The sequence below is a fragment of the Medicago sativa genome, chromosome 5 (assembly GCF_051527215.1).
Source record: "Medicago sativa cultivar Bolivia chromosome 5, Bolivia_mono, whole genome shotgun sequence".
NCBI lineage: Eukaryota > Viridiplantae > Streptophyta > Magnoliopsida > Fabales > Fabaceae > Medicago > Medicago sativa.
The window spans coordinates 55,610,898-55,631,124 of record NC_140753.1 but is presented as its reverse complement, the minus strand read 5'-3'; the positions used below and the strand labels follow the sequence as shown (position 1 = coordinate 55,631,124).

General features: G+C 32.0%; 1 protein-coding gene, 2 long non-coding RNA genes and 1 pseudogene across 18 annotated transcripts; 2 read left to right on the top strand and 2 right to left on the bottom strand.

Moving 5' to 3' along the window:
- Nucleotides 1-849: 849 nt before the first annotated feature.
- LOC146923230 (putative disease resistance protein RGA3 pseudogene) lies at nucleotides 850-8,141 on the bottom strand (annotated as a pseudogene). Of its 15 annotated transcripts, none has more exons than XR_015012767.1 (12): nucleotides 4,890-8,141; nucleotides 4,697-4,797; nucleotides 4,412-4,594; nucleotides 4,116-4,198; nucleotides 3,877-3,977; nucleotides 3,480-3,574; nucleotides 2,413-3,353; nucleotides 2,260-2,337; nucleotides 1,811-1,919; nucleotides 1,601-1,728; nucleotides 1,400-1,508; nucleotides 850-1,321 (listed from the first exon to the last, which is right to left on the bottom strand). The product of XR_015012767.1 is annotated as a putative disease resistance protein RGA3 pseudogene, transcript variant X1 (transcript). The 15 variants fall into 15 exon arrangements; XR_015012774.1 differs by lacking the exon at nucleotides 3,480-3,574 and having other exon boundaries at nucleotides 1,811-1,896; nucleotides 2,413-2,617; nucleotides 2,876-3,353; XR_015012773.1 differs by lacking the exon at nucleotides 3,480-3,574 and having other exon boundaries at nucleotides 1,811-1,896; nucleotides 2,260-2,326; nucleotides 2,413-2,617; nucleotides 2,876-3,353.
- Nucleotides 8,142-9,689: 1,548 nt separating this feature from the next.
- Nucleotides 9,690-12,855, top strand: LOC146923229 (uncharacterized). The gene is made up of 3 exons (XM_085715922.1): nucleotides 9,690-10,027; nucleotides 11,616-12,024; nucleotides 12,112-12,855. The coding sequence occupies exons 2-3, from the start codon at nucleotides 11,986-11,988 to the stop codon at nucleotides 12,637-12,639; spliced, it is 567 nt and encodes a 188-aa protein (XP_085572048.1). The 5' UTR covers nucleotides 9,690-10,027; nucleotides 11,616-11,985; the 3' UTR covers nucleotides 12,640-12,855.
- A 1,070-nt stretch (nucleotides 12,856-13,925) lies between these two features.
- Nucleotides 13,926-16,957, bottom strand: LOC146923227 (uncharacterized). The gene is made up of 2 exons (XR_015010897.1): nucleotides 16,458-16,957; nucleotides 13,926-14,406 (listed from the first exon to the last, which is right to left on the bottom strand). It is a non-coding gene; the product is annotated as an uncharacterized LOC146923227 (long non-coding RNA).
- On the top strand, nucleotides 14,999-15,595 carry LOC146923228 (uncharacterized). Its single transcript, XR_015010896.1, has 2 exons — nucleotides 14,999-15,204; nucleotides 15,334-15,595. It is a non-coding gene; the product is annotated as an uncharacterized LOC146923228 (long non-coding RNA).
- Nucleotides 16,958-20,227: the final 3,270 nt, after the last annotated feature.

Here is a 20,227-nt window from a genome sequence, read left to right as displayed (position 1 = left end):
TCAAGAAGTTGCGATTTTGGCCCCTAACAAAATAAAATACAAAACCACCCCTAAGTATTGCCCCTTTTGCAGTTTTGACCCCAGATCAATTTTGACCAAGCAAAACATCATCGCCGCGATTCTCGTCATTACCAACATGCCGCTGCTGTTCCATGAACTGTTCATGAGCCTCGACTGGTTCGGAACCAACTGAGTTTGTATCAATATTCTCCTCGTGAAAAAACACTACAAATTTGTGAGAGAAGGCATTTAGTAAACAACTCTACTTTTAATTATATGAATTTATACAAGGTAGTATAATAAAATCCCCGAGTAAAACAACAACAGTGACATTACAATTAAGCAAAATCATTGTCATACATATATCTAACCATAAATTTCATGATTGTGCTACCAGAAAGCAAAATCATAGTATCAAATCATTATCTTGAGATCAACTACCAGCACTGATGTGATATAGCAATCTAGTAACACTGAGTATGTTTACACATAATTACTCCCAAAGCAAAATCATAGTATCAAATCATGCATGATTAAAATTGAGCAAGCACATCCAAAATTTATAGTGGCACATAATCACTTGGAAGGACCAATTCCAACTGGAGGTAGATTTTGCACTTCCATGGTTTAACCATATTCAATTATTACTTACTCATTCCAATTCCTTATAAACAATTTTTTTGCTCTGTGGATCTCTAATATCATTCTTGTATTGCATCTACGACTTTTGTGCATACTAATAAATAAGACATGAAACTCGAATAAAAAATCAATTAAACTTCTATTTCATTAGCTTTTTATTCTATCAACCTTTTTTAATACCTCAAATAACTCACCTTGCACAAAATATTCAAAACCATCTAACTGTTCATTACATATCAGCCTGTACATTTAAAAGATGGTAAACTAAACTGAACCATTTTTTTTAGTATGAATAAGAACAATCCAAATACATCATGTGAACGAAAGTAAATTCTAGTAAACCCAAATACATAATGGTTAACTAACAATCATTGAAACAATAATGAGATTGTAAACTCAGATACATCATGTGAATGAAAGTAAATTGTTCTGGTTTATATATAGAACAGAATTTTCTGACAAAAAGTTGCTATCTTATAACTTATTTTACATAAGAAAGCAAATTGAAGCTTCAACAAAAGGCAGAATTGTGAAGCACAATCAGTTGAAGGAGCTCAATCAACTAATGGGGGAAATCAGCAATTATAAGAACTTTCATTGTAGAGCCTTACACACATTTATGTCTTTGCTTTCCTCACTCAATACATGTTCCAACAACATCGTAGTAAGCAAGTGATTCCTGCACATAGATGCTAAAATGAGAAAATAATTTGGTCATAAGACATGCACATGCAGGGAAGAGAGAAAATTAGCATACCTCTTCTCACATGCTTCAACCAATGATTCAACGGGAATAAGAGAATGAGCTCAAAGTATTCATCATCTAACAATTTCCCGACAACTATAGCAGAATTGGTTCGATTGACCTAGAAGCAAGAAATATAATCTTAGAAAAATGGACAATTAAGATTGTCAAAGAATGATTCAAAATTAAATACAACCCAACCAAAAACTTTACCTTTCAACGTACTTGAAGTGAATATCCGGAAGATTGGATTTCATAATACAGTTCTTTGTCATCTCAATAAAATATTAATTGATTCCCATGTCACAGTCTCTACACCTTAATTTTTCCAGTTTTAGCAGCTGCTTTAATGTAATTGAAGTGAATATCAGGATCAACAAATCAACAACTCGCTGCTCAAAATGAAAAGTCCTAATACATTACCTGCGCGATTATTTGTATATTTCCCCTAAGGTTTACCAATAAAAGATCTTTCATGTTCTCCAATTCTCATTCCTCGGAAAGTGTTCCTATGAACAAATTCAACAAAAGCCTGAAAATCACTCCAACGAATTCAACAATGTGTTGAATGAAAATCCATTCAATTGAGAGCATGAAACACAAGCATGTGGTTCAATGGAATGTGTATTCACTGTGGCATATTTGATATCAAACAAATGGGCATAAAGATGTACAAGAGACAAACAAAAAGCTTCAAGAAATTGTTCTGACTAGAAATTACAGTCAGTCATCAAAATGAAGAAGCCATCAACCTAAATAGCCCTAATGACTAAACATGCCATTATATATTTCAATGCCCCAAATAAAAATGGGATATTCAGGACATGTTACTGCACTATAAGAAGTAAGGAAATAAGATAATCCAAATTTACCTATGATAGCCAAAAGAGAAAGTCACATAACAAGGAGACCAAAGTCAAGAGACAAGAGAGGCACATCCTGCAAAGACACTACCAATAAATTGTTACTGCAATGTAAGAAACACAGTCAAAAAAATAAAGATGGAGGGAGATTAGAGAGCCTACCAATTCAGGTAGAAATGTGGCAAGCCAGAAGCAGAAACACCAACATCAACTAATGCATAATTTCGGAATATGAGATATCTTGTCCCGATCCTCCCTTGTTTCTCCCTTGCATCGCTCCTTTAATGTTGGAGAATGATGAATATTCAGAACCTCGAGAGAAGTGAGGTGTCGAGTACCCTCACGAAAGCATCTCGATCTTCTACAACTATTACAGGCAAAGATCTATCAGTTAACTGAAATTGAATACTTCAACAGCAAACTTCACTCCTAAATTATTCTTAACAACATTGCCAATTCTGACTATTGGTGTTTACGCTGATTAAACTTGAAATGCCAACTCTTCCATAAACATCTCATACATGAAAGACCATCACCAGCATGTTTTCATGAATATATAAATTTAAAATGAAAACAAACAATATATGTTAAAATATTATAGGAACTGAAGAATGACCCAGGTTACCTTTACGTGATCAAACATTTGGATCATCCACGAAAATCTGAATATTTTGAGATAGGAATCAAGTGAACTTTTACCAAACATAATTGTGTTGTATTTTGTAGAAGCTCAATCAACTCATGAGGAACTTCAGAAATCATAAAAACTTTCTTTGCAGATCTTCTCCATATGTTCCACAAGACCACAACATGTTTAACGGACACAAACATAATGACATAACTTGAATGTCCAAGTCACACTAGCATCATGAAATACAATGACACCTTCCTAATGAAGAGCTGTATACGCACCTGGTAAATAGCTTGAACTAAAACTTTTGATTTGTAACATTAACAAGCTCAGCATCAATTCTCAAAGTGTTTACCAACTACACGAAAATCGTAATATAGGTTGCCCGTGAGAAAATGCTGGAGTTGCTGTTCTGTCGATGGTAATTTTATCCATAGACATTACACACAGAAATTGAGAAAGCAAGTGATTCCTGCATATAGAAGTTAAAATTAGAAAGTAATATGGTGATAAGAAGATGCATGGAAGAGATAAAACTAGCATAAATCTTCTTCTAGAGGCAATATATGTTCATCTAGATAACTGTCTTAAGAAATACCTAGAGATCAAATAGGCAACCAAGAAAAAGTTTAATCCTTGGCTGGTCAAAGAGTTTTAGGCATGCATCGACACCCGTCAATATTGCATAAAAATCTGCAAATAATGTACCAACAAAATTGCAGTACTACGAAATTCTTAAGAAAATTCCGACTCAAAGCCATAAAAAGATAATTTTCAACTAAATTTCTCCTTAAGGATCACCTAAAATCAGTACTAAGAAATTTTACTTATTATGTATGCAAGTCCACTTGTCCTGAACTAAGTTTGTAATTAAAAAGTGTGCCTAGCAATCTTTAATGTAGTTAACGTCTTACAAAATTGCGTCATCAATTCTCTAATCATAGTGCAGTAAAAATAAATCAAAACATTTCATAGAATTATGAAAGGGACAATACCTCTGAAAAACATTGAAAACCTCGACCCGTTGCATTTAGCAAAGGCAAGGAGAGAACTCTATCAGGAACCGTTTCTGCTATTTTACAAGCTATCATAGATCCTGTTTCAATAGGCAAACATAATTAAAAATAAACACAAACAAATAAACTTAACCTAACCGAATCTTAGAACAAACCATCTGAATTTTAACTAAATCAAAAAGTAAAAAAGACAAAAAAAACACACACAAAATACAAACCCATTGAGTGCCCAAAAACATGAGCCTTTTTCGAACCTAAATGATCCATCAAAGTAATTGCAACCTCTGCCATGATCTTTGTTCTGCACCAAACAATCATTCACCAATATTCAGAATTCCATTTCACTTTTCGTAAATCATTCAAATTAACGTTGAACCAAAACTTCATATTGATGATGACATGTCTGATGTTTAGATACTGATATGACACCAAACAACATATAATTTAAATAAACAATCTAAAACAAATAAATAAAAAAGACCAACAAAAACTTAAGAATAAAAATGGAGAAAACCTTGATGATCAGACTTGCTAATGAGCATTGAGCTCCTACCCACGCCCTGATTATCAAAATCGCACACCACCAGACTCATTGTCACCTTCTCCACTCCAAAAGACGTTCTCGTCATCATTAGGTACGTTTGTTCCGGTTAATCCATTTATCTGTCGACCCCACCCCTGTGTGTTGAAAGTAATCCTAACCATTCAATTCAATCTCCACGAAATTAGCAAAATTAAAAATGAAATCAAAAATCAAAAAGGAAATTAAAAATAATTAAACTATGATGAAGAAAATTACCTGAATTAGAACATTTCCGCTGTAAAATATCTTTCATGTACTGTAGTGCTCTTTTGGGCATGAGTTCAAAAGAGCTCAACAGAAAAGCCCAGCAAATCATCCTATAATGAGAATATATAACGACTTTTGAATAAAATTCGAGTCAATTAATCACTTAAGAAGGGTGTATTTTAAGGGGAAGTAGAGATCCTACCAGTAAAATTGATTTTTGCGATGGTGATTGAGGCAGATAAGGGTAAACGTCTCTGCTTCTTAATCAAATTGAAGCTCAAACTGTATTGTTGGAATATGAGCTATCTTGTCCCAATCCTCCCCTGTTCCCTCTTTGCATCGTTCCTTTAATGTTGGGCATTTATAAATATTCAGAACCTCAAGAGAAGTGAGGGGTCGAATACCCTCCGGCAAGCATCGCAATCCTTTACACTTACTAAGACATAGAGTTCGAAGGGATTGAAGACCTTCCCAAATTTGCTCTGGTAAGGACTCCAACTCATTACAACCAGAGATATACAGAGTCGTCAAAGCTGGGTTAAAGGGTTCATTTGGTAACTCCTTCAGTTTTGGGAAATCAATTACAACCAGAGATTGAAGAGAAGTAAGGTTTTTGAACATCCCCTCTGGGAAGGATGTTATTCTTTCACCGCCATCTAGGTAAAGATCAGTAAGACCACGGAAGGTAGAGATTGACCTCACTAACTCATTGTTACATCCCTCAACATAGAGGTCTTTAAGAGATGGAAGACATGGCAGCAGTCCAAGTTTAGGGCAACTCCAGATATACAACTTAGAAAGACAAGGAAACATCTCCCCTCTTTCCACTTTCAATAACCCCTCTATGTTTCGTAACTTATATAATTCGAGTACCTCCAGAGATGGGAAAACCCTCACCTCCATACCATCCTGAGATTCATCATCATCCAAGTATTTCAGATTATCCATAAAAGATAATCTCAGTGTTTTTAGAGATGGTAGTTTACCAAGTAACGGAAGCCGCACAATCTTGTTGCAATAAAAAAGTTCAAGAGAAATTAAATTACTAAGAATAATTATCCAACTTGGTAACGATAATCCATCATAGAAACTTATTTTCAAGCACTTGAGATTTGAGTGAGGTTGAAGCACGTCGAGTACTTGCTCAACACTAATAGTTGGGGGCTTGGTAAGTCCATCATTGCTTTTCCATGACAAACATAATTCATGAATGTCTTTTTTACCCTTCAAATTAGCCGCTTGAGCTTCAGATAAACTACCAACATTGTTTAAGTGTTTGATACTCAGTTTTCCTCCAAGGTTTAGATCACGTAACTCTGCCAAGCAATTCCCTTTCTCTAAACTAACAATGTACACACTTAATGTTCTTAGACAAGTTAATCTTCCAATGTTAGGAAACATTCGAGACAAAGACCAACATCCTTCAATGACTATATGTCTAAGATTTTGTAAGCAAGCCAAGCGTTTCGGGAGACAACTAAGATTACCACAGTGTTTCATTTTCAAGATTTCCAGTTTTTGTAATTTGTAAATTGAGTCAGGCAACTTTTTTATGTCAAGAGAACGAAGTTCCAAATACCTTAAATGAATTAAACCCCCTAGTGATGGCATATGGATAAAGGATGTGCGTAAAACCCGAAGAGAAAGGTATGTTGGGAAGTTATCATGTTTTTCTGGAAGATAAGAACTCAACTGAAACAATGTTCTTAAAGATTCAACTTTTTTGAAAGCATTCTTATCAAAGGATAACAAGTCTTTGTAGTCAAAACCGATGTGGTGTGTGCTTTTTGACAAACTGGTCATGTTTTTGTTCTCCAAATACATACATTCTTGCCCCATTACTGATTGAGCGAGATCATGGACAAGATCATGCATCTTGAAAGAAATGTCTCCAGAATATTCATCCATTTTGCTGTCTTGAAAAAATGATTTTTGGTACAATTCCTTCCAAACCATGTTTCCAACATCTTCAACCTCTAAATTCCTCTTTGCAATAAATCCATTAGCCATCCAAAGCTGAATCAATTCGTCCTTCAGGATTTCTCTATCTTTGGGAAATATAGCACAAAAAGAGAAACATTGTTTTAGGGTTGGTGTTAAATAAAAGTAACTCAACCTCAAAGCAGGCAAAATTTCTTGTGGTAAGGCCCAAAGCTCACTATCTTTAATTTCAAGCCATTCCTCTTCTTCATTCCTTGAGCTCATTAAACCTCCCAATGCTTTCGCTGCAAGAGGCAATCCATTGCATTTCTTTACGATCTCCTTTCCTATTTTTACAAGCTTTGTACTCTCTTCTCTATAATGTCCAAATGCATATTGTTTGAACAACAGCCAGCATTCATCATCGGAGAGACCAGATAAACGGTGAGTTTCCCATGTTCCTGTGATTGTTGCAACAACCTCATCACGAGTGGATACTAAAATGGAACTACCTTTTGATCCACACGACAACTCATTTTTCAACTGATTCCATTTATCTTCTGTCAACCCAGATTCCAATTGTTCATTTTTCTTCCACACATCATCCAAAACTAGCAAGTATCTTTTACCTTGCAATAATTCTTGCACCCTTTTCTGTGTTGCATTTAAATTGAGGTATTCATACTTTTTTTCTGTGATAAATTCTATAATGGAACACAAAATTCTAATGACCGAGAAATTCTCAGAAACACAAACCCAAACTTTAGTATTAAAATTGCTACTCACAGTAACATCATTGTAGACCGATTGAAGAAGAGTTGTTTTTCCAAGACCACCTAACCCAAAAACGGAATAGATGGAAAGGAAGTCGGAGTCCTTCGCTTGGGTGAGAAGAAACTTGATAATCTTCTCTTTATCGTCTTCTCGTCCAAACACTTTTGGTTCAGCAATAATAGAGCTAGTTTGACGCCATTCAGCTACTTCATTTGGGCTTTCCCGAACAGTTCTAGTACCCTCCTGTAGAGAAAACTTCTTCCTCCTATCAGCAATATCATCCAACCTCCCTGTAATCTCTTCCAACCTGTTACCGATCTCATGGCGAAACTTGAGAGAGGTTAATCCTCTCAGTCGACTAGACTTGATCGAGCACTCATCAAGGATATCATCGAGCACATAAACAGCATCTTTGAGTTGTTGCAGCCATACCTTAATAGAGCAGTCTGTGACTTGTTTCTTCTCAGCATCTTCAAGAACGGCTTTGATCATATCTAAGGTGTCTGACAGCTTTTGAGCTTTTGACTTGATTCCAGAAATGGTTGCAAATTCATTTTGTAGGAGAGACTTCAAATTCTCAAAAACAACTCCAAGAAAGGGATCGGCCATTTTTAGGGAAAATAGAGAGTTGAATATATAAGAAAATGAGAAATTGGTTTTAGATTGACTGAGTGTTGAAGTAAAGAGAAGAACTTCGAGAATAAATGCAATGGTAGTAGCAAGCAAGGAGGTGTTCAATAATTGTGAGCAAACTTTCACGGTTCCATTAGTAGATTGGAGTGTTGGTAGGACACACATTTTCAATCACAAAATTATTATCGGGGTCCATTAAGAGATGGGGTGTTTGTAGACCACTTGTAAAAAGTATACTGTTACAATAAAGTTTATGAATCCAGACCCTACTGGCATGTATAATTGTTGGGAAGAGTTTGATTTAGTTTCGTTGTTTTCATACATGAACACTAGTAACTTTACTTTATACTAATAAATTTGAGGTATATTTTGGGATGTAATTTATTTTACATTCGATTTATTTAATTAAATATAAAATTTCATTCCAGTTCTGGTGTAAGGTGGTCATTCACTGATATTTGGTCTTTGAAATCTCATGCCAATGCCACTGGTATTTTAATTACATACTAGCTTGGGCTCTGTTCAATCAAACTCTTAAAAGAAATATCAAACTTTGTTCAATCATACTAGCTCAGGCTATATGTAATTTTTTTTTTTTGTCAGGCTATATGTAATGTGTTTTATGCCTTTAATTTAATTTTGTGAATTTCTGGAACAACTTTTATCTATTTATTGAAAGGATCTATTTATCTATCTATTATCTTTATTAAATTAGATCCTCAAATTTTTCCGTCAACACCTCATCACTCATTAATTAGGATTTTAGCGGGTGTGTTGGATTAGGATTTTAAAAGACAATTTTTGTTTGAAAAAGTCTTGTAGATTTTAAAAGACTTTCCATGATATTAATAATTTTTAATATTTTAAAAGACTATCAAGATTTGTAATTTAGATTTCAAAGGATTTATACAATAAGATGTTATAGGATTTGAAATAACTTTATTGATTTATAAGATTTTAATAGACTTTTAAGAAATCACTAAAGAGAAATGATAATAACCCTCTTTAACAATATAATTTCATTACACGCTTTTTCATTTGTTTTTTGAAGAAACACTTTAATTTTCATTTGTTAAAATTCAAATTATTCCCTAAAAAAGCTATTATTATTTTTTGTTGAAGGATTCATCATCATCATCATTTCTAATCCTTTAGCTATTATTATATATACTTTCTATAGTATGTATGTGCAAATTATTGTTCTTGCATAAGTTCATCCATGTTTTGTCTTTCACAATTTTGATTCACGTCTGTAAAAATGAGATTCTAATGAGGAAATTATCGATACCTCAAATTTATGGATGAAGATTTATAAAATAAAATAAGAGGCAATGTCTCATAAAAAAATAAATCAAGAGGCAATGATATGAAAACTGGAAAATGAAATGACAGCCAATGATAAGAAAACTAAAAAATAAAATGAGAGGCAATGATAAGATAAATGGAAAAACAAAATAAGGCAATTATCAGTCTCGTTGGAGAGATAGCACTAGAAAAGCAAATCGTCAGTCTCACAAAGTCTCACAAGTTTTTGTGAGATAGTTGAATGAGCGTGTGTGTTGTGTTCACATTTTAACTGAAAAGTCTCACAAAATCCACCGTACAAAAGAATCCATCCAAATCTATATATTTTTGAATAGCATGAGACGGCAAAAGTTATGGTGCATAAGCCATAACTTATGCACCATGCATAAATTAATCACAACCATCAGATGATTGGACACGTGTAATGATCCTGTGCTTCTCAACTCATACCCCAGAAAATTTTTCTCTTTCTCTCGCGCTAACCACTTCTTCCTCCTCTGGTGCCGATTTTCCGGCGTCTTTTTCCGGCGACGTCACGATTTCTTCCTCCTCTGCTCGCCGATCCGACGTTGGCTCTCCGCTCCGATTTCACCGGTGATTGCGACGATTTCACCTGTGTGTGTAGATTTCACGATTTTCACCCTTTCTCACCGGATTGACGTCGTTTTTCCGGTTATCTCTAGCAAATTCGTACTGCATTTTGAAGAGGTAATCTTGTTTAGGTTTTCTGTTGTAGCAAATTCTTATTGCATTTTCCAGATTTTTTATTCAAATTTCGAATTTAGGTTTTGATTGAAATTTCCAATTTGTTCTTAGTATAGTATCAATTTAGTGATTCAAATTTAGTGATTCAGTTGTAGCAATAAGCTTCATTTTTCGATTTGTATAAGAATCAATTTTGGTTTAGTATAAGATTAAAACTTGAAAAAACCATTTACACAGTATATTGGTTTTGGCATATTGATTCAAATTTAGTGATTCTCAAACTTTTCCTCAAGTTAACATTCTGAAATACGAAGGATGCTATTACTGATAAAACTGTGTTATTTTTTACATATATGTTAATGCTCTGAAGTTGTTTTGATTTGAAGATTACAAGTAGTTCACTTATTTGGAGTCATTAACTATGGTCATAAGATTAAAGTTCTACATTGTTGTTTGTTCAACTTGTTGTATCTGCATTGTGTAGTCTTATTTGTCACTGGCTTTAGCCTTAAATTTGGACATGGTATCTTTAGAAAACTATATTCCTGTTACTTTGGACCTGGTGAACCTATTTAATTTAACTTGAGGCACTAAGCTTTGATGTGGTCTCATTTATGGACTCCAATTCCATCTTAGTTTCTTGTTCAACAAGGTTCTTAATATCCATGGGATATGTGAAGCATGAATTATATGAATCATAATAAGACCTTGTTGCAGTGAGTTGGTTATATGCCTCAGTGGGATGGACTTCATCCCAAAACACATAATCACTCCTATTATAGCATGGCCTTTCATTAGGAAAACACCCTCCAATCAACCTTGGTCGACAACAAGGAGCATTTGAAACCAAAAACCCTGTGATTCATTCGTGTTACTGCTTAATTCGTGTTACTAATTTCTGTTTTTGGTTTATGAACTTTGAGTAAGTGCATTTCTGCATATTTGTGTTACTAATTTGTGTTAATCTGATTCGTGTGTAATATTTCCTGTTTCTACGATTATGTGTAATTACGTTTCTGCACTGTTACAATTGTAAGTCTCAAATATTGTGGTGTTGATTCAAAACTTTCTAGTAGTGGCTAGTAGTGAATATTTCTATTAGAAAAAAGAAGCCGGTGAGAATCATAATGATGTCAGACAACTCTAACATCTGAATTAATTTAGATTTTGCAAAACCAGGCGATTGTCAAATTCATGTGTTCCACTTGAAATGAAATGAAATTAAGTAGGGATTTTAATTCATGATATAAATTGATCAAGTAGATCATTCTGCTATTGCTTTAATTGATATATGATTTTATTGTTACTTCCTGTCTTAAAAAGTAAACATCATATCTCGTAGTTACACGGTTGGTATATAACTAGAACACATAAGCATGCGGTTAGAGATTTGAACACAGATTAGTAGAAAACAATCTGTTGAGAGATGTTATACTCTTAGTAGCCCTAGGAAATCACAATCCTTATGAAATAGCTGTTTTCTTTCAATGGTTTTGCCGCTTTTCACTTACTTGCTCAGTCCTTATGAAACCTGACACTAATATATTTGGTTTTATTGTATTTGTATGTGAATACTACATGAATAATTTAGGGAGGAGACTTTGTACTGCTCATTTCCATGGTTGCCAGATAACAAGGCTCATGCTTTCACTCTAGAAAGGAGAGATTTGTGGTCACTTCAAAAAAATGAATGGGTGTCATGCTTTGTGATAAATGCTTGGGTCAATTGCTTGAACTGGAATCAACCAATTGGAAAAATTACAAGACTAGTTACACCATTCATAAATTATGTATGCATTACATTCAATTAATGTTAAAAGTTTACATACTGTTTGGTCTTTTTGGAATTGATTTTAGTCATTTTATATAAACAGCTTGAGTTGGAAAAACCTGATGCCCTGGAAATAACGAACAAAGTTGCATGCAAAAGATTCATCGAAAGACTGAAAAACTTCAAATATATGGATTGGAAGAATATTGACCCTACATGTCTAGAATATGTAAGACTTAGTTCATTATCGTTTTGCAAATTTCTACATATTGGTTGTTTGAATTATATGGTGTTGATTATTTTATTGATGAAACAGGTAATGACACCAGCACTAGTTGGAAATCCGGGTTATCATTATGTGTGCTTCGTTGTGGATCTCAAGAGCCAGAAATTCCATTTCCTGAACAGCTTGAAAGGAGAGACATTGCACATGAAGAATGGCGAAGCAACTGCGTACAAGAAGATGTTTGATGTATGGCTGAAGGAGGTGGAAGCATTTGTGACAAAATTGTACAAGAAAAGAAAAATCACAATGCCTTTCAAGTTTAGCACATTTAAGTGGGAAACACCAAAGATGCCTGATCAATGTGATAAAAACAGTTGTGGAGTATTTTGCATGAAATTTCTTGCTGAATGGAAGGGTGGCAATACCAAAATTGAATTTTTCAAAGATTGGTCTAAAACGAGAAAGCATGGGAAGAATGGAAAGACTGCAAAAACTATGGATTTGAGAATTGGAATTTGTTCATCAATTTTAAGCGACTCAAGCAATTCCAAAAGAAACTATGTGGAGAAGGAAGCAACTTCATACTATGAAGAATTGGTTCAAAAGCTAGAACGTTAATGTTTTTTTTTTATTGAATTTCTGGATTTAGGGATTAGTGTTAAGTTTCTTGATAATATTTGTATAAAGTTTATGAATTTCTGGATTTGTAACAAGTTTATGGTGAATTTCTGTATGAAAGATGTTTATAAAGATGTTTATGAATTGAAACAAATTTAACCATTAGGCGTATGGAATACTGAAACCATAAGTATGGTTTAATGGTTTTCATAGTTAGTTGTGTCTTTTTATAGTATCTACCATATTATACTGTTCATTTAATTTAATTTTACTAAAATTAGATGTATGGAATACTGTAACCATAAGTACGTTTAAATGGTTTTGAAAGTGTTCTATGTGAAACCAAAATAACAGACTAATGGTTTTGTAATAAAAACTGACTAACAGGTGTGTCTTTTTATAGTTCTATCATATTATACTGTTCATTTTATTTAATTTTTGGCACAATAATGTTCAATTTAATTTAATTTTACTAAAATTAGATGTATGGAATACTGAAACCATAAGTACGGTTAATTGGTTTTGATATTGTTCTTTGGGAAACCAAAATAACTGCCTAATGGTTTTAAATGAAATTATTTATTTGTTTTAAACAATTTATCTTCTAGAAAAACAAAACATGCTTTTTTGCTTTAAAAATAAATAAAAACATTGTAACCGCATGATTTTTTATTTAAAATGACTTCAAGTCATTGCAACCGCTTCAACTTCCCTTCAACTTTTCTTTGCAACCGCACCACTTCAACTTTCATTCAAATTCATTTTCATTTTGATATTAATCTCATCCTGCATTTTCTTCTTAAAATGTTTAGAATGAATTAATAAATGAGTATAGTGGTGATCCAATTCAATCTAATGTAAACCGCAATAACCGAATCTAAAAACCAAAAAACAAAAACCAAACAAAACCGAAAAAAAATCACAATTTTAAATTGATTAGAATGTGAAATGTATAATTTTCATTACTTCATATCAAAATATTCTCAATAAAATCTAGTACAAACTTATAATAGTACAAACTTATAGCATAAAAACAATCAATCAGTGACAACTTTTTGGTTTAAAGCTTCATCATCTCTATTTTGTTTCTTCCGATTTATAATGAATATTTGCCTTTCTCTAGCTTTTTCATAATCTAGATGAATATTTGAAAATCTTAACTAAACCATAAGTATGGTTTAATGGTTTTGATAGTGTAATATATGAAACCAAATTAACTGTCTAATGGTTTTGTAACAAAATATAATCATAAATACGTAAAAACCAACAAATGTGAAAATGTATAGTTTCCAGAAGATAATATTGAAACCAATACATAACAATCAAGAATTTGATATAAAATCTAGTACAAACTTATCACATAAAATAAGTGACCGCTTTTTTGTTAAAGCCTGAACATTTATCTTAACATACTGCTGATGTTTTGTAACCTGAACATTTATCTTAAATGAGAGTGAAAACTGAGAAGAAAGCTAATCCAATCAGCCTCAATTATATAGAATCATAATTAATCTGTTGAAGCCTCAATTCACTAGCAAATGTGAATAAGTGCAAGTGAGTAATAAGATAAACAAAATAAATTTTAACAAGGTCAAGATGTTTTGAGAATTAGTGCTAGTGAATCTTAAAAGAAATCCAAAAATTGAAACTGCATGAGAGTCCCACTTGATGCAAAGTTCTGGCTGATGTGCAGCTTCATCATCATCATGTCCATGAGTTGGTGTTTAGTATGAAGTATATGAGATTACCCTTTCTCATCGTCGTGATCTGTGCATAGGAAAAACAAAACATTGGTGAATATGAGAATAGATGTCATAAACACAGAGTACATGTGATGTCCGTATCAGATACATCCTGTAATGGCATATATTGTGCTCTAAAATACATATAATGGTTTCATGTGATGTCCGTATCAGATACATCCTGTAATGGCATATATTGTGCTCTAAAATACATATAATGGTTTTGAAGTACAACTGACCAAAACCATTCCCATAGTACAATGGTTTTGGCATAGTTTCACTAATAAAAGAATCCTTCAATTATTGTTCTTTCACATACAAGTGGTTAAATATAAACAAATATCAACTTAAACATGTTTCAAGTTTCATGCAAGCACACTAGCAGCTTAGGCACAAGGCAAAATTCATAACAAAAAAAAAATCTACAATAATTACACCCTCTTGAAATGAGTTTTTTTTTTTTTGTGTTCTCTTTGATTGTTTGCTAATCAGTTATGATTGTGACTTGTGAGCTTCATATGATAGAAACATATGTGGTAGAGAGTTAGCATTATTAATAGTAAATGAATGTTTTCTTGTATATTTTATCTTTAATACATTTCTGCATAGTTGACTGAAGCACAAAGAAAACAATATGATAATGGGAACTAGAAGGTTACATTAAATTTAAAGGTTACATACAATTCTACTCTAATGTTTGCGGTTCATGATGTCCATTTAGGTTCTTCAAAACCAGCAAATGTGTATGGTTCAAAAGAGGAAGTTAAAGCTAACAAACCTCACGAGAGTCCAGTTCCACACCAATCTGCAGTTATTATAAGTGGTAAACAATTTCTTTCCCTTTACTGACTAATATGTTTGCAAATCCTTGATACTATTCAAGTGATTATTACTTTACTTTTCTTTTTCAACATCAATATATCTAACAACAATAATCAACTCATTCTTTCAGATATGGATCATCAAAACTGTGCTCGAAAGAACGATCTTGATCCACCTGTTTTTACAATTAAACCTGAATAGACACCTCATTACATTCGCTATAGAGCTACTGTAGTTATTGATGGGAAATCATTTGAAAGCCCTACATCTTTCAACACTATAAAAGAGGCAGAGCAGGCTGCTGCAAAATTTGTTGACATGTTTCAGAAGGTAAATCAAATGTGTTTGAAGTTGTCGAACTTATTCAAGTTTACTTTTATGTTTGTGTTTTATCCACATTAAAAATAGTTATAATTGAATTTTGATCTGTATCCTACATATTCAGGATGAATCTTGTCCATCCAAGAAACTACTTCAGGAATTATTCTATATGAAACCATATGAAACCATAAATAGTCTATCAAAACCATATGAAACCATTTACACAGCATATTGGTTAGGACTTATAATTCAGATTATTCTATATGAAACCATATGAAACGATTTACACAACATATTGGTTTTCATAGTGAAAACTTAGGGTTACAAATGCAATTATGTCGGTGTTAGACAACAGACACATTTTCAATTTATAGGGAGGTCGCAACCTATGTGAACTTTGTTATAAATGTTGGTCAATCAACACATGATATGCCATCATCAGTGTATCTCATCTACATCCTAGAGAGCCAATACATGAAAAAGTGGATTTAAAAAAACAGGAACAGCGATGAAGGAACTTGATCTACCCTTTATACCACAAACTAAGCATGATTAGAATGATCTACCCTTTATACCCTTTATACCACAAACTTAACATGCATAACTATATACATGTTATGTTTAAGCTATATGAAACCATTTCCTCAGCAAAATGGTTTCAGAGTAAAACTTGCGAAAACCATTTACACAACATATTGGTTTTCATAGTGAAATTTAGGGTTACAAATGCAATTAGTTTCTAAGTTTTCATAGTAAACCATTCCAAATTCAGATTATTCTATATGAAACCATTTACACAGCATATTGGTTTTCATAGTGAAATTTAGGGTTAAAAATGCAATTAGTTTCCAGAAACAATTTCCAACTAGCAGATGAAATTAAACTGAAATTAAACTGATTGTAATTACTTTAAAGTAGAAAATAAGTTCAAACCTGTCTTGTTTTCATCATTTTGCGAAAAACGAGTGTGAAAGTTGATGAATGCGATTATGCTGAGTATGCTGAGTGTAAAACGGCGATGATGATGAAGTTGATGAATGCGGTGGTGAACGACGGTGTTGTTGAGTTGAACGACGGTGACGAGTTGAACGACGTTGTTGAAGATCGTTTCCGGTCGTGAAAGTTTGTTACCGGCGATAATGCTTGCGTGACATGATGCTTGCGTGAAAAACGATGGTGGTGATGATGATAATGAATGACGGTGGTGTTGATTTGGTGAACGGCGACGGTGAACGGCGAAGTGAACGACGGTGGTAGGAGTTGGTGAACGGCGAAGTGAAACTGGTGAACGACGAAGATGAGTTTGTTTGTTATGTTTTGGGTTTCTTCAGTTATTGGGGAAGAAAGCAATTTTTGTTTTTTCTGAGTTGTAAAAAGCAATTTTTTTGGGCTTGTTGTTAATGGGCCAGACTTATGCAGGGTGCATAAGGATTTCCTTATGCACCATAACCACACCCGCATGAGACATTCTATAAGTTGCGAAAAATTTTAATTGAATACCAACAGATTTCGTTGCCTTCAAAAAAGTATTGATTGTCTTGATTGAATATTAGAAGATTTATTTACATTTTATAAAAGTCACGATTAAATATCTAAAAAAAGAATTATGATAAAAATTCTTTTAATACCCCTGTCCCCTTACCATTTCAATCCAATATACCGTCTTATTTTTGCCTAGTTGCACTCGCATATATTCCAATGTGGCACATCCAAAATCCCTCCTAAAATCCTCCTTTCTATTTCTTCCTACAAGCCTTTTGCATCGCACATATGTGAGATTTTATCATCTTCTTACAAGCCTTTTGCATCACGCATATGTGAGATTTTACATTTCACCAAAAATAAAATTCATGTAACGTCCTTTGTTTTCAATCCTATTCAGTTTCGTCTTTTATATTGCTGATGTAAATTATAAGCCTTTTATACAGATTTGTATAAGTTATTCTAATTATAACGCCTATTGTTTTTCCGGTCATGTTAACCGGTGCTTCGAGACACTGATTAATAATATCAAAAAAGAAAGTTATTACTAAAAAAGATTTTTTTTTTTACTTTTTATGGATTGATTTTCAATACAATAACTACTGTATAAATTTCCTTTTTAGTATCCTTAACCGGTGCGCCGGAAGCACCAGTTAGCATTGTCCTTATTTTTTTAATAGAATAAATGTCCACAGTCAATTTCCAAATTCCAAACGTTTCAATTTTATTATGCTACTTTTCTTTCAATTTTTTTTTTTTATTCTATTTCATTCTCTCTTTCCTAATTCTTCTATTATCTTTCGGGCAAAAATATGGTTTTGGTCCCTGCAAATATGCCTCGTTTTGGTTTTAGTCCCTGTAAAAAAAATTTGTTGTTTTTGGTCCCTGCAAAATATTTTGTTTTTGAAAATAGTCTCTCCAGGGACTATTTTCAAAAGTAAAATATTTTGCAGGGACCTTTTTAAAAATCAAAAGATTTTGCAGGGACTATTTTTCTAATAAATGGGTTCGGTCATCATGTGCCACATGTGCAAATCATCACAAAACTAGGGCCAGGGAGCAAAACCAAAACGAGACATATTTGCAGGGACCAAAAACAACAATTTTTTTTTACAGGGACCAAAACTAAAACGAGACATATTTGCAGGGACCAAAACCATATTTTAGCCTATCTTTTGATATGTACTCACAAGCCACAGTCATCATACTCGCTACAAATCAAGAACAAAGATTTCACCATCTTCTTTCTCGGTTTACGTTGATGACAAGCTCTCATTTTTCATCAATTTTTTTGTATTATACTGCTATTTTTTCGTGAGTTGCTAATCACTTGAACATTTGTTTTAACAAGAAATATTTTACTAAATTGTATTGTCACAAGACAAGTCCAAAATCAAGTTAGCAAAGAAGATGAGACGATTTGCTTTTGCATAAGACATCATATATAAATTTGCTCATGTTTATGTATACATTTACATTACAAGAATTTGGATATCATTAGTTGGTGTATATTCTATTCTCAACAAATCAACTAATCTTTTATTTTCGCATTCATCTCACTATTTGCGTTTTCTAGACAATTTACATTAGGCAACAACGACTTACTTGCAATCGTTTTAATTAATGTCGACATATATTTTTAGGCTTAATAGCACTTTTGGTCCCCTATGTTTACAAAAATTGCGATTAAGGCCCCCTATCTTTGAAAACTTCAAAACCGCCCCTTATGTTTCGTTTTCGTTGCAGTTTTGGCCCCCATGGTCATTTTTGACCTGGTCCACGCTGACATGGCACCCACATCACTTATGTGAGGGGCCAAAATCGCAACTTTGGCAAACATAGGGGGCCAAAAGTAATATTAAGCCTATTTTTTATTTTTTTAATTCTTTTTCTTTTTTTCCATTTTTTTTTGTTTTGAAAAAATTAAAAAAAGAGGGAAAATTAATAAAAATTGAAAATAATAAAAAAATACTGAAAAAATTTTAAAAAAATTGGAAAAATTAATAAGAATGAAAACAAAAATCTGAAGAAAAAAATTTCGCATGACATGTGTGTATATACAAACCACATCATTAAATCATTTTAATAATAAAAAAAACATTAAAAACTGAAAATCTTTTAAAAATAACAAAAAATCAGATTATTTTTTTTAAAAATAAAAGATTGATTTTTTTTAAATTTTAAAAATAACAAAAAATCAGATTATTTTTTTCGAAAAATAAAATAAAAAATCAGATTATTTTTTTCGAAATTTAAAAATTAGAAAAAGTTCGGATTTTTTTCGAAATTTAGAAGATATTTAAAAATAATGGAATTTAATTTTCAAAATAAAAAATTTAGATTTTCTTGCGAAATAAAAAACTGGAAAATATTTAAAATTTTAAAAATCTGAATATATATTTTTTAAAATCCAATTACAATATGAAAATTAAATTTTGAAAATCATATAATCTGAAGAAAAAAAAAATCAATTTTAGTTCAAAAGAGATTGGAAGAGAAACTTGAGGTACTCACTTTTTAAATTTTAATGTCTCTTAAATAAGACACTTTTTAAAATTTTAAACGCATTAGTAATTCTTTTTACAAAAATATTCCTATGTAATTCAAGCTTCTCAGATTTTTTTCCTAAATTTTTAATTAAACTTAAATCAATTTTTTTCTTCAGATTATATGATTTTTAAAATTTAATTTTTCGATTGTAATTGGATTCTAAAAAATTATATATCCAAATTTTTAAAATTTTAAATATTTTCCAGTTTTTTTATTTCGCAAAAAAATCTAAACATTTTATTTATTTTGAAAATTAAATTCCAGTATTTTTAAATATCTTCTAAATTTCGAAAAAAATCTAAATGTCTTTTCTGCTTTTTTCTTTTAATTTTCGAAAAAAATAATCTGATTTTTTGTTATTTTTAAAATTTAAAAAAATCAATCTTTTATTTTTTTAAAAAAATAATCTGATTTTTTGTTATTTTTAAAAGATTTTCAGTTTTTAATGTTTTTTTTATTATTAAAATAATTTAATGATGTGGTATGTATATACACACATATTATGCGAAATTTTTTTTCCGGATTTTTGTTTTCGTTCTTATTAATTTTTCAAATTTTTTAAAATTTTTTTTCATTATTTTCAATTTTTATTAATTTTCCCTCTTTTTTTAATTTTTTCAAAACAAAAAAAAATGGAAAAAAAAATAAAATGAATTAAAAAAAATAAAAAA